Source organism: Artibeus jamaicensis, unplaced genomic scaffold (genome assembly GCF_021234435.1).
Source record: "Artibeus jamaicensis isolate MK-2021 breed Jamaican fruit bat unplaced genomic scaffold, CSHL_Jam_final contig_387, whole genome shotgun sequence".
Lineage (NCBI taxonomy): Eukaryota > Metazoa > Chordata > Mammalia > Chiroptera > Phyllostomidae > Artibeus > Artibeus jamaicensis.
Window position 1 is genome coordinate 15,291,163 of NW_026521812.1, and position 12,575 is coordinate 15,303,737.

General features: G+C 36.9%; 1 protein-coding gene across 2 annotated transcripts in view; it reads left to right on the forward strand.

Moving 5' to 3' along the window:
* The window catches only part of CEP85L (centrosomal protein 85 like), a 130,526-nt gene that overhangs the window by 40,256 nt on the left and 77,695 nt on the right, over nucleotides 1–12,575 (forward strand). For both annotated transcript variants that reach the window (XM_037128902.2, XM_037128908.2), the window contains exon 3: nucleotides 7,363–8,150. In XM_037128902.2, coding sequence (XP_036984797.2) covers nucleotides 7,363–8,150 — 788 coding nt within the window. The remainder of the gene's footprint in view (nucleotides 1–7,362; nucleotides 8,151–12,575) is intronic.

Below are 12,575 nucleotides of genomic sequence, written 5' to 3' on the forward strand. Positions count from 1 at the left end.
AATTAAATCGCTGATCATCTTGATGCAGTATATAAATGCCCTTAAAAAAAAATCTAGCTTTTCATTTTGGTTTACATAAGCTTATAGAAGGAAGTTTCTTAGTTTTTTTGTGAATGGTTGCTCAGGGACAGTATACAAAAAGGACTTGAGAACTGTCTAATATGTGAATGATACACTTCTATAATTATGTTAAATAAGTAAATAAGTGAGAACTCGCTTATTTTTTTGGTTTTCATGGGATTTGAATTAACTTCAGAAAATGCAATTAAAAAATAAAATAGTCAAAACAACATGGCAATAATGATTAGATAGTAACAAAATGAGAACTAAGATTGCACAGAACTGCATACTATTGCTACCGTGTACAGTTGCTAGTAGGCCATACATTTGGCTATTGGGAAGCAGAAGTTTCTCACTATCTTTTAAAATGTAAAGATAAAATTAGGAAAGCATGCTTTTAAAAATGGTATTGATGCCTGACACACAGTTTTCCTAATGTTCTTAACAGTTACTTTTGTATGATTTTTTTGCATTCTCATACCCTGCAAGATACAATAACGCTAAACTAGGACTTATTATTTTAGAGGTACCTTTTGTAAATATTTAGTCGGATTAAAAAATTATTTGGAAAATCTTGTTTTGTGAGTGGATTTTCACTTACTATGATGATTGTTATGTTTTGATGCATTTAGAAAATCTTGTATATCTTTTCTGCTTTTCTCAATTTTTTTCATCTTGCCTTCTTTAAATTGACTCTTCATGCTGTTTTTTTCTAGTCTACTGGAAATGATAAACTACCTATCTTTTAAAAATACATCTTTGTTTGAGAACTAACTCACATGCCATACAGTTCACCCATGTAACGTGTACAATCTAATGCTTTTTAATATATTCTCAGAATTGTGTGAATATTACCACAACCTAGCTTTAGGATATTTTTAGCCTCCCTAAAAGAAATCCATTAGCTGTCACTCCCCATCTTTTCTTCCAGCCCTAAGTAACCACTGCCTTTTCTGTCTCTACAGATAGTTTTTTTCTGGACATTTCATATAAATAGGATCATCTAGCATGTGGTCCTTAGTGACTGATTTTCACTTACTGTAATATTGTCAAGGTTCATCCATGTTGTAGCATCTATTAGTGCTTCACATCTTTTTATGGCCATTTATTATCTTCTGCTGTTTGTATAATACCACATTTTATTTATTTGTTCACTGGTTGATGTGCATTGGGTTGTTTTGACCTTTGGCTATTAAGAATAATGCCTCTATGAATATGTTTTTACTTCTCTCGAGTTTATGCCTAGGACTGCAATTGCTCAGTCATATGGTAACTCATGTTTAACCTTTTTGAGGAACTGCCAAACTGTTTCCTAAGCAGGACATCATTTTGCATTTTCAGCAGCATTGCATGAACAGTTTGATTTCTTCGTATCTTTGCCAACACATTATCTTTCATTTGGATGATAGCCATCCTAGTGGGTGTGATGTGGTATGGTAATTCATTGTGGTTTTAATTTGTATTTCCCTGATGACTAAATGAGGTTGAACATCTTTTAATCCATTTTAATAAGGCCATTTATATATCTTTGGAGAAATATGTATTCAAATTCAGCAGCCATTTTTAAATTGGATCATTTGTGTTTTTATTACTGAGTTGTGAGAGTCCTCTACATGTCCCTACCAGATACATGATTAACAACGATTTTGTTCCATTCTGTGACTTGTCTTTGTACTGCATTGTCTTTATTGGTGGTTTCATTTGAAGCAAAAATTTAAAAATTTTTGATGATGCCTGACTTTTTTTCTGTTGGTAACTGGGCTTCTGGTGCTGTCTTTTAGAAACCACTGCCTGACATGAAGCTTTCCACCTGTGGTTTCTTCTGAGGGTTTCATATTTAGCTCTGTGATTCATTTCGAGTTAACGCTTACAGATGGCGTAAGGTAGGGGTCCAACTTTATTCTTTTTCTGGTGTCAGTACAGCTGTACCAGCTCTACTTATTCTTTTAGTTGTTAATGTAGAAATTAATATGCAGCCCTAATTTTAATTTCGATATAGTGGTTAGAATCTTTTTCCTTTTCTCACAAGTAAAGGACCTTTAAAATTAGTAAGGCTGATCTACCCTTGTTTTGAGTTTTATATCTGGTTGTCAAATATTTTGGTTTTTATCTTTTTTTAAACCTGCAAATTAGGTATTGATTTTTATTGATTTATGCAATCATTGTCCTTAAGGTTTTTTTAAATTTTAATTTTACTTAAAAAATTTATTTCTTTTTACTATTCAGTGCTTTTCTTCTTCCTATGACAAACCAAGGGGATTTTAGTAGTTCTTTTAGTGAGTCTGTTGGTGATAAGCTTTGTTTTTGCTTAGCTGAAAATATACTTTGCCCTCAATCTTGAAAGATAATGTACCTTCCAAACAATTTTTGGGTGCCAGGATTTATTCTTAACCCTTTGAGGGCATTATTTCACTGTATTCTGGATTCCATTACTGCCGTTGAGTAGTTGGCTGTCATTCTGAGAGTCTTTTTATGAATAGTCTGCCTTTTCTCTGGCTCACTTCTCGTAGTCTGGTGTTTTGTAGTTTCCTTATGATAAGCTTTAGTCCTGCTCTGCAGCTGTGTGTGTAACAGCTAAACCATCAACCTCAGCGAGGAACACTGTCTTCATATTTTTATTGTGGATAAGATGTTTGCATTGTTTCTTTTACCCAGTGTAGTGCCTTGTACATAGTACATTCCTTGGAGATTCTTTGCTTGAATTATCATTGAGATTCTGTATATTGCCCTTTTCCTACTACAGTGTAGTTTTGAATATTTTAAAATATTTACCTAAAAATGTGGTGAATGCTTAGTAATAATGTTCATTTGTTTTCATTTGTAAAAGGCATGGGGTTACATGTACCATTAAAAAATGTTTTTTCCTTATATGATTCTGACATTGTCAGGAAGGGAAAAAAGTATCATGGTGTATAAAAGTGAATTATTTTCTTTGGGTTAGAGTTAACATGTTTGTTTAAAAATACAAAATATAATATTTAACATTGACTGATGAATATATTTAGCAGTTATATTTAAAATCAATATTTTGATACCCAGTCCCATAGTTTCATGACTACTTTCTTTTTAACTATAAAGATTCATGATTTATATTGTTACAATATCAGTTTGGAGGATGTGGTCTTTTGAATTTAATTTCTTCTTACTTTAAGAAGGATAAAGCAGAGAGATATACTGTCTATAAAAATAGAGATGATAGAATCCCTGTATTCATGCATTGCCAAGGAAGAATAACATGACGGTAAGATAGAAGGTTGTGGTTTTCTTCAGAATTCAGAATGTTATCCTAAATATAATTCACTTGCATTATCAGGTTACAGCAATGTCCACTTATATTTTTTTTCCTTACAAGCTAAAATCTGTCTGAAAGCATTAGCTCTTCCTATGTGCTCTGTGAGTGCTATAAACCCTGCCTCTTGTTTTTAAAAGAACTACCCTCTGCTGGTTTCAGGTTTCATGGTTGTTACTTAGATGTGGGCTAGATGCCATTGTAATAATTTGCATATGGGATTTGTGGCTACAATTAGATGGGGTAATAAAGTACATTAGGAATTGCATTGCATCTACTTCTGATGACTGTTTCATTAGGGCAAGATAACATTTTTTAAGTATTAAAATTGTTAAAACCAATGTTATCTAGACTCATCTCTATGATATAGTACTCCTTTTTTCAAATATTCATACTGTCAAGTATTTAATTCCTTATTCATTCATTCATGTTGTATGCATGTATGTGCGTATGCATGTGCACATGTATGTGAATAGACTAAGCCTCGATTCTTAGTTTCAACAGTAGTGAATTCTGAATTCACAGGTAATCAGGTTTTACATTGGAACCCAGAGGTTGATGATGGTTGAAATTAGGATATTTAAGTTTGAAGGCTTCAGAACTAAGATCAGACCCAGGTGGAAAAATGTTGTAGTGAGTAGAAGAGCAGAGTCACTTATTAAAAAGTGTTATTCCTCGGGACCCTCTCCAGTCTCCCTGAATTTCACTGTCCTGGAGTAGGGCTGTAGATCCCAGGTGACTGCTTTTGTGTGCTAAAGTGTGAATGGTTTTCAGATGTGTACAAGGAAATACTAGCCAGTTGTTCTTCTATTTGGAAAACATCGCGCTAACAAAGACAAGGAAGCAGCACAACCTCAGATGTAAGGAGCAGCGAAGACGGTGATCTCTGCTTTCAGAGGTTTCAGCTGTGACATGGAAAGTGAGACGGTCGGGCACCTGATACATTATTCATACGTTGGTCACTGTTCTTTGAGATATTTCATAGTCTTTGAGGTCACAAACAAAACATCTTAGCAGAAGTTTGACTCTGGAAAGAAATAGAAATGAGACATTGTATAGAGTAAGATGTGAAAGCATCAATCTTTTTCTGCTCCACTATGCAGGGGTTACCTTTGTTTAAGTTTTGAGTGTCTTCTTTCTGATCATTTCTCTGCTTTTGAATAAGTATGCATTTACATGTATTCATTTATATGTGTGCTTATTTTAAATATTTGTTAGGTTTTTTTTTTGTAGTCTAGACATTTAACCTTTGTCTGTTATATTGAAAATAACATTTATTTTTAGTTTTTTTTTTGGTGCCATAATAACTGACATCTTACTTTGTGCCGGGAGTTATTCTGAGTCCTCTGCGTGTGTTATTTTATTGAATCCTTGCTCCTCTTCATAGATGAAGTGACCTTGATGCAAGGAGGTTCAATAGTTTGTCAGGCACAGGTGATTGCTAAATAGTAGAGCCAGGGTGTGAGTGGAAAAAGACTGATTTCAAAACAGTACACCTAACCAGTATACTGTATCTTTCCTTGTAACTTTTAAAAATGTAAAACACTGAAAATTTTAAATTTAGTATGAAGCTCATTTAAAAACAAAGGTATTTTTAAGAGGCTATGGTGACTTTAATACAGATATTTAGGAATATAACACAAACATGTATATGATAAATAGATATAATATTGTATTAATACAAATATTCCATAGACTTTTGGGGATATTTGCCCTATTCCTATTTTTTTAAATTTTTAAATCCACATCCAAGGATATGTCTATTGATTAGAGAGAGAGAGAAAGCACTGATCAGGTTCCACCTGTGAACTCCCCAGTTGAGGACTGAGCCCGAAACCGAGGTATGTGCTCTGACCAGGGATTGAACCTGCAGCATTTTGGCAGATGGACAACACTCCAGCCAACTGAGCCACCTGAGCAAGGCGCCCTATTTCTATTTAGAACTGACCTTCAGTAGCACATTCTCTGTTTTCTTCCACTGATTTCACAATAGCTTGGTAATCTCCCTCTTGCCAATCATTTTGCTTTAATCCATCCTCATTGTGCTACCAGAATAGTCACTGTAAGTGCAGTTTTGATCCTGCCACTTGGTCCTTTATTTGGAAACTTTCAGTGACATCACGTTTCTTGCCGAATGAAGGCCAGCCTCTTCCCTTAGAGGTCATTTGAAGACTTGTACAACTCTTTCACCTGTACCTTTCGAGAATTGTCTTGAGCAACTAGTCTTGACACTTACTTAATACTGCAATTGAATGGGATAATTTACTTTTCTTGTTTTGGAATCATGTTCTCTGGCTTCATATTTGGATCAGTTAGTATTCTAATCAGCCAGAAGAGGCTGACTGGCTGATTGAGCAGATGAGGTATTTATTTAAAGGTGTTTGTTACCTCTCAGAATTTTGGGAGGGAGCTGGAGAACTAGGTTTAAGGTTAAGCTTGCTGGTGTTATGTCTCCACTCACATCTGAGAACTGTCAGTCACTCTCCTGCCCCACCAAGTGTTGCTCAAGTGCTGCCACTGGGCTGGAACTTGATTTGGCCACCTCTGCTGCTGCCACTGTGGACGGCCGACGCCTCCACTGCAGCCGTGCCAGCCCAAAGGGTAACTCGACACAGAGTCAGCCTGTTCTCTCCCGTGACTCCCTTCCAAACTGAAAGTTTGTGCAGGTGCTTCTGAATGTCTGCACCTGCAGAGCTGCAGGGTGTATATTGGTAATTGGAGGTCTGGAATTATTTTGGGAGATTAGACTTACAAGGTGAGAATTTTTCTGAGTAAAAGGTTCTGCAGAATCTGATGAGAAACTTGATTATGGTAAATGCCCACTGTAATACTTTTACATATTCTTCCATTATAGTATTTTTCTCTCTTCACCTCCAGGTGGATACATTCCATGCAAGGACCTGCTGGAATTCCTTTTTTTGAATTAGTCTACCTCGTTCTTTTTCACCTGATTTTCTTACCACCTTTTGAATATTTCTTTTCTCATTATTTTTAAAAGCACAGAGGTAATACTTAAATGTATTTCTGTATGGGTCAAACAGTATGGAAAGATACAGAATAAACTGTGAAAGTTGCTTACCTTCTCTACCTTCATACTTCAAATTGCTACCCTGTTTTCTAGATATCCTCTGGTAGAAGTTATAATAATTGCCTTTAATTTGGCACATTTGATAATAATTTGGCATGTGATAGTAAGTTTATTGAGTGTAGAGGCCCTTATTTATTCTTTGGGTTTGCACAGAGCCTACCAAAACTGTTCTTGTGTGTAGTAGAATATGACGTGAAGGCCTGACCTTAGACAGTGGCTATGCAATCATTTGGGAAGTGAAAACTTACAACTTGGGGATTTAGTGAATGTGTAGGTAAAGGTAGGAAACAATGTATACTCCAAACAAGAGGTCCAGCCTGGGAGATAAAGCATTGATGATGCCAACGGGAGACTGGGAACATAAGGACTATTCTGTGTCTGCAGATACATTGGTAGAACCGTTTCTGATTATTTTCTAATATTGCAGGAGCTCCTTTACTCATATTTCTGACTTGAATTAGAGTTTTAGAAAGCTGCTAAAATGTTCAGATTTGGCACAGATTCCCACAGTTTAGGAAAGACACTGAAAAATGCCATTTTCTGGTAGAGTTGTGCCTGAGTCTGCAATGCTCGATTATGAGTAAGACCTCTCAGTGGGGAGATGCATTTTTCTTTTAAAGGTACAACACTTATATTAAGTAGGGTGACTATAAACCTGTTTGCAATCATTGTTCATGTCTCAGTAGATGCTAAATGGGCATATATTTTGTTACGTATTTGTCTTTAGAAATTAATGTTTGAAAGTTTGATCTGTTTCACATAAACTTAAAGGAATAATAATAGTAATGATAAGTAATCATTTTGATAAATGCCTCTAAAAACGTATGCTGGGAAACTTGTACAGATTTTTGTTTTGGCATTGGTCATTTTGCCTCTTTTTTTTTCTCTTAATTACAACTAACTTGACATTCTTTTCTCTTTCCAGATCACTCGACTTCAAGTGGCACATTAACTTTCAAACCTAGTCGGTCATTGGTTGCGCTTCCAACTGCCCATGTCATGCCATCTCACTCCAGCGCTTCAGTTTCCAAACACAAAGAATCATTGACATCGGATGGCTCACCGTGGACCACAAGCCTCATGCAGACATTGGGAAACCACAGTAGGGGGGAACCAGACTCTTCACTAGACATGAAGGACTTCCGGCCCCTCCGGAAATGGTCATCTTTATCCAAACTAACTGGCCCTGATAACTGCAGTCAGGGTGGCATCACACACACCGAAGAGTCAAGGAGTGGTTTGGAAAAGACAGGGAGAGGCAAAGCTCTAACATCACAACTAAGGACGGTTGGGCCTAGCTGCTTACATGACAGTATGGAGATGCTCAAGTTAGAGGACAAGGAAATAAATAAAAAACGATCATCAACTCTGGACTGCAAATACAAATTTGAGAGCTGTAGCAAAGAGGACTTTAGAGCTGCTTCTTCCTCTCTTAGGAGACAGGCCTTAGACATGACATACAGTGCCTTACCTGAAAGCAAGCCCACTATGACAAACGCGGAGGCTTTTGAAACTCCCAAGTATTTAATGCTTGGTCAGCAGGCGGTAGGTGGAGTTCCTATTCAGCCTTCTGTGAGGACGCAGATGTGGCTTACAGAGCAGTTGCGGACAAACCCTTTGGAAGGCAGAGCTACAGAGGACTCCTACGGTTTAGCTCCTTGGCAGCAGCAGCAAACTGACGAGTTTCCACCAGAGAGTGAAACACCAATGCAGGTAAGATGCAAAATCTAGTGTTTGCTTCCCTCCAGTGGATATTGTGAGCATAGTGATAGCACACTTGCAGGAAGCGTATGGCAGTGTGTTCATAGCTACAGACTGTTTTCCTTTTCCTTTCCCCTGAAAGTAAATAAGCATAGATGCTATAAACTCCAAAGCTACTGCATTGGTAAACAAAACTTGAAAAATATTTGAGGCTGATTAACATGAAAACTCGGATTTTACTTTCCTTCTCATGTTTGTTAAGTGGACATGAACAAATATGAACAAAACAAAATGTTCTAAAGCAACGAGACAGAAACAAAGGATGTGGCTTGGTATCAAAGAATACTAATTTGGGATTTTGTTTCTGTTTGATCAAATTCAGAACCTGGATGATTCTTTACCTAGCACTTACTACTTAATATCTCTGTGTCTCAGTTTTTTTCTTTTAATTGAGGTATAATTGACATCTAACATTTATTAGTTGCAGGTGTACAACATAATAATGATTTGATATATTTACATAATTGCAAAATGATCACCATAGAAAGTCTAGTTTATATCTGTCACCATACATAGTTATAAATTTTTTTCCTGTGATGAGAACTTTTAAGATTTATGTTTTTAGCAACTTTAAAACTTACAATACAGGCCTTAAGCTCCTAGCCTCTGGCAACTGTCACCAATCTCTTCTCTGTGTCTGAGTTCTCCTTCCGTTCTTTTTTTAAGATTCCACATGTAAGTGAGATCGAATGATGCTTGTCTTTGTCTGACTTATTCCACGTAGCATAATGCCTCCTAAGGCTCAGCCATGTGTTCACAAATGGCAAGGTTCCCTTCCTGTTTTACGGCTGACAAAGTAGGGGTAAAAGTGGTTTACGGTTTTTTGTATGGAAAAGTAATACAGTAATTAATAAATAATAATATGAGAATGAACTCTGTTTCATTTACTCATAATGGTCGCTTACTTTTGCTGCACCCTATATACATCACATTTTCGTTAGCGTTCACCATTGCCGGACACTTGGTTTCCTTCCATCTTTGGCCACCGCAAATAAGGTTTCAGTGAACAGGAGGTGTGCACATTCTCGGGTTAGTGTTGTTGTCACCTTTGGGTAAATTCCCCAGAAGGGGAATTGCTGGGTCATATAGTAGTTCTATTTTTAATTTTTTGAGGAAGCTTCCGATTGTTTTCCATGCCGGCTGCACCAATTTACGTTCCCACAGCAGTATACAAGGCTGCTGCTCCTCTGCACATTCCTCCCAGTGCTCACCTCTTGTCCTGTTGATAGTGGCCATCCTTGAGGTGCAAGGTTATACATCACTGTGGTTTGGATTTGCATTTCCCTGATGATAAAAGATGGTGAGCACCCCTTTTCACGTAGACAAATTAATTCTATCAAAAGTCTCAAAGTTTCCCTAGGCAAAAAATTTAAATTACTACTTAATTCCTACTACTAATAAAAAATAATAAACACTGAAGAAGTATATTCTCGGAAAGGACAAGGAGATCACTTATCAAGGAGCCTCACAGATCTGAGTTCAGCCCCAAGCATATAGAACCTGGTGTGGGACATCCACTAAACACTCCCAAACCTTCCTCCTCTGCTCTCGTGTGGAACTCTGGTGCTTATCATGTTGATTCTGTGTGTTTAAAGCATGCATTCAGGCAGAAGCGTCATGATGTCTGAACTACAAATCAGAAGAGCACTTTAACCAGATTTATTTGTGATTTATCAATTTGAGAGACCGAAAAATAAAAAACCAAATTTAAAGAATACTATTATATTTTAGTTCTCAAATGCTTATTATAGGAGAACAGGGACTAAGCACTGATTTCTCCAGGTGGTGTCTTTACACAGAATTGGAGTTGCCCAGGGGGCTGATTATTCTACTCCAACTGAAGTAGGTGTTATAGAAAGGTAACTGAGAAAATTGGGTGAATTTAAAGGAATAAGTATTCATTCATTACTTCTTTCATTCTGCTTATATGAACGAACTTCTGCCGTAAACAAAGTTTTCCCCAAGCTTGACAGTGCAGCCAGGTAAGGGACCTCGAAGGTGCTTCGTGGGGCAAAACTTACTTTTAAATCCTCCCAGTACACGGTCTAGGAAGAAAGCTACCAAGGGACAAAATTTGCATACTCCCGGGAAGGTTCTACTTTTTGATTAACCTTATTTTGGGTGGTCTCTTTACAGTGCTGTAAGTTCTGGAGCAGGAATATGAAACTAGGTAAAGGAAACTCAGACACTTCAATGCAATATTTAAACAATTGCTTCTTTTCTGTTTTCTTCTTGCACTGTTACAGAAAAAATTCCTAAATACCTTCTCTTTGGAGTGTCCCATACTATCTTCATTATTTTAAAAGGTCCTGTCGTGGTCATTTCTTTAAAGACTCTTCAAACGTTGTGACTTCCATTTAATCCAGTTTTTACATGAAGGGGAGAGCCACAGGCCACAATAAGGATCAGCTCATTATTTCTCATGTGAGAATGTTTATGATTTTTAAGCACAACTGCTAAACTCTCACCATGAAAAGAACAACTGCTGTTTTACAACAAGAAGGAATTTGTCTGGGAGTTACAACCTAATACCATGATTGATTTATATAGAACTTTGTAGCTCTTGAAATATTTTTATCTCATTATCCTTATTATCCTCACTGCCTTCTTCTCCTCTTTTTTCCCCTCAAATGGTTAATTATTATTGTGAATTTTGCTCTTCTTAGGACTGAGCCCAGATTCATTATCAAGTCAGCCCCGCACTTGAATGTGCGTAGTGTTTCATGATTCCCATGGTTTGCTACCAAATCTGCTCCAGTGCAGGTGCAAGGGGGGGCCCAAAGACCTGGAATTATCTTCTGGAGGGCGGGCCTCTTGTAATATAGGCTTCCCTTGCTAGGTGAGTGTTCTAGGAACCCATCTGTATCAGTGCACTAGCCAGCGTTATTGAGAGAGACTGCATGTTGGCCTTCAGTGAATTTTTTGAAGACTTTCAGTGCATTTGCCCATTTCATGATGGGTAATTTATGAGCACACCTGCCCACACCATGCTGTGTTCAGCAGTTTTTGACCAAAAATAGAATGATCCCATGCCCCATCCTTCCCTATTCAACCCCCAAGAGACTTTTTTATGTTTCTTTGGATGCCCAGATAAAGAAAGTCCTCAAAGAGAAACGTTTTCCTGGTGTGGAAGAGATGAAACAAAAAAACAGCAGAAGTGATAAAAGGCATCAAAATCGATGAGTTCAAAACCTGTTTTTGAGCAGTGGAAAAAACATCTCAATAGGTATATTGCATCACATGAAGAGTACTTAGAAGGTGACTAAAGTTTAGACATGTAAGAATAAATACACCATTTTTATAAATAAATTCTGTTAGGTTTTTTTTTTTTTTGGTTCCTGCTCAAAGTGTAGTACTCTGAAGCATTTTCCTTTGTGCGTGAAGAGAAGCCATCCATGCCCTCGGTTACAGTGTAGGCCTCCCTGTGTGATGTCCACCACTGTCTTTAGATTTTATTTTCTCTGTTGTACATCAGCCCTCTCTCCCCATCTTCCCACAGTCTGACCCCGCAAGGAGAGAAAAACAACAGTGTTGTTTTCTCTTTTGAAAGAATGTGTCTCTGCCCATGTCCCTGACACATTTCATTTTTGGGGGGGGGTGGATAGGAAAGGAATGGAGAATGTGTGCCTCTGCACAACGTTATTCATTGGATCTCCGTGAGCTCACAGTGGATCTCCGGGACAGAGTGAGGAAGTGGTCTCTTTACTGACAAAGTTGTATATCTTCTTTTATATTCTGCAGGATGTTTGTGAGTTCTAGGTTGCAGTCATTACAAAGAGGAAGATAAAATTTTGTGCCTGTTTAAATCATTTAGGGATATGTTCAATGAAAATATAGGTTCCTAAGGATTTCAACATAATTCACTGAAACATTTCTGTTATAGAAATAAAAAATACAAATAAAAATTTGATAAAATGACTGTTAAATGACAGATTTTTGTCTAACATGTAAGAACAAAAAAGTTTTATTTTAACATGAGTGGTTTTTGTAATCTATTACATCTTATGAAAAGCACTAGTTTTCTTATACCGTTTTGTCTTTAGTCTTTTTTTAGTGGTTAAGATAATTACACTGAAAGAAGTGGCCACTAACATTCTGAGTGGGTAGGATCTGCCATTATGACACATCATTAGTTAGTGAAAAAGCATATAAATGAATTTTGTATGCTTGCTTTAATAAATAACATTAGTGATACTTGACATTTTTTCATCTGTCACCTTTCCTCTGTAGTATTGGAATATAATTTTTAGCCATTTTAATGTGTGCTGTTTACTTAGAAGAACAGATTCTGTTTCGAGAATTTATTATTTTTCCACTTTGCCATAAAACTCAGAAGTAATCAAAGGATAAGTAATTTCTGGGTAGAAGGAGATTCAG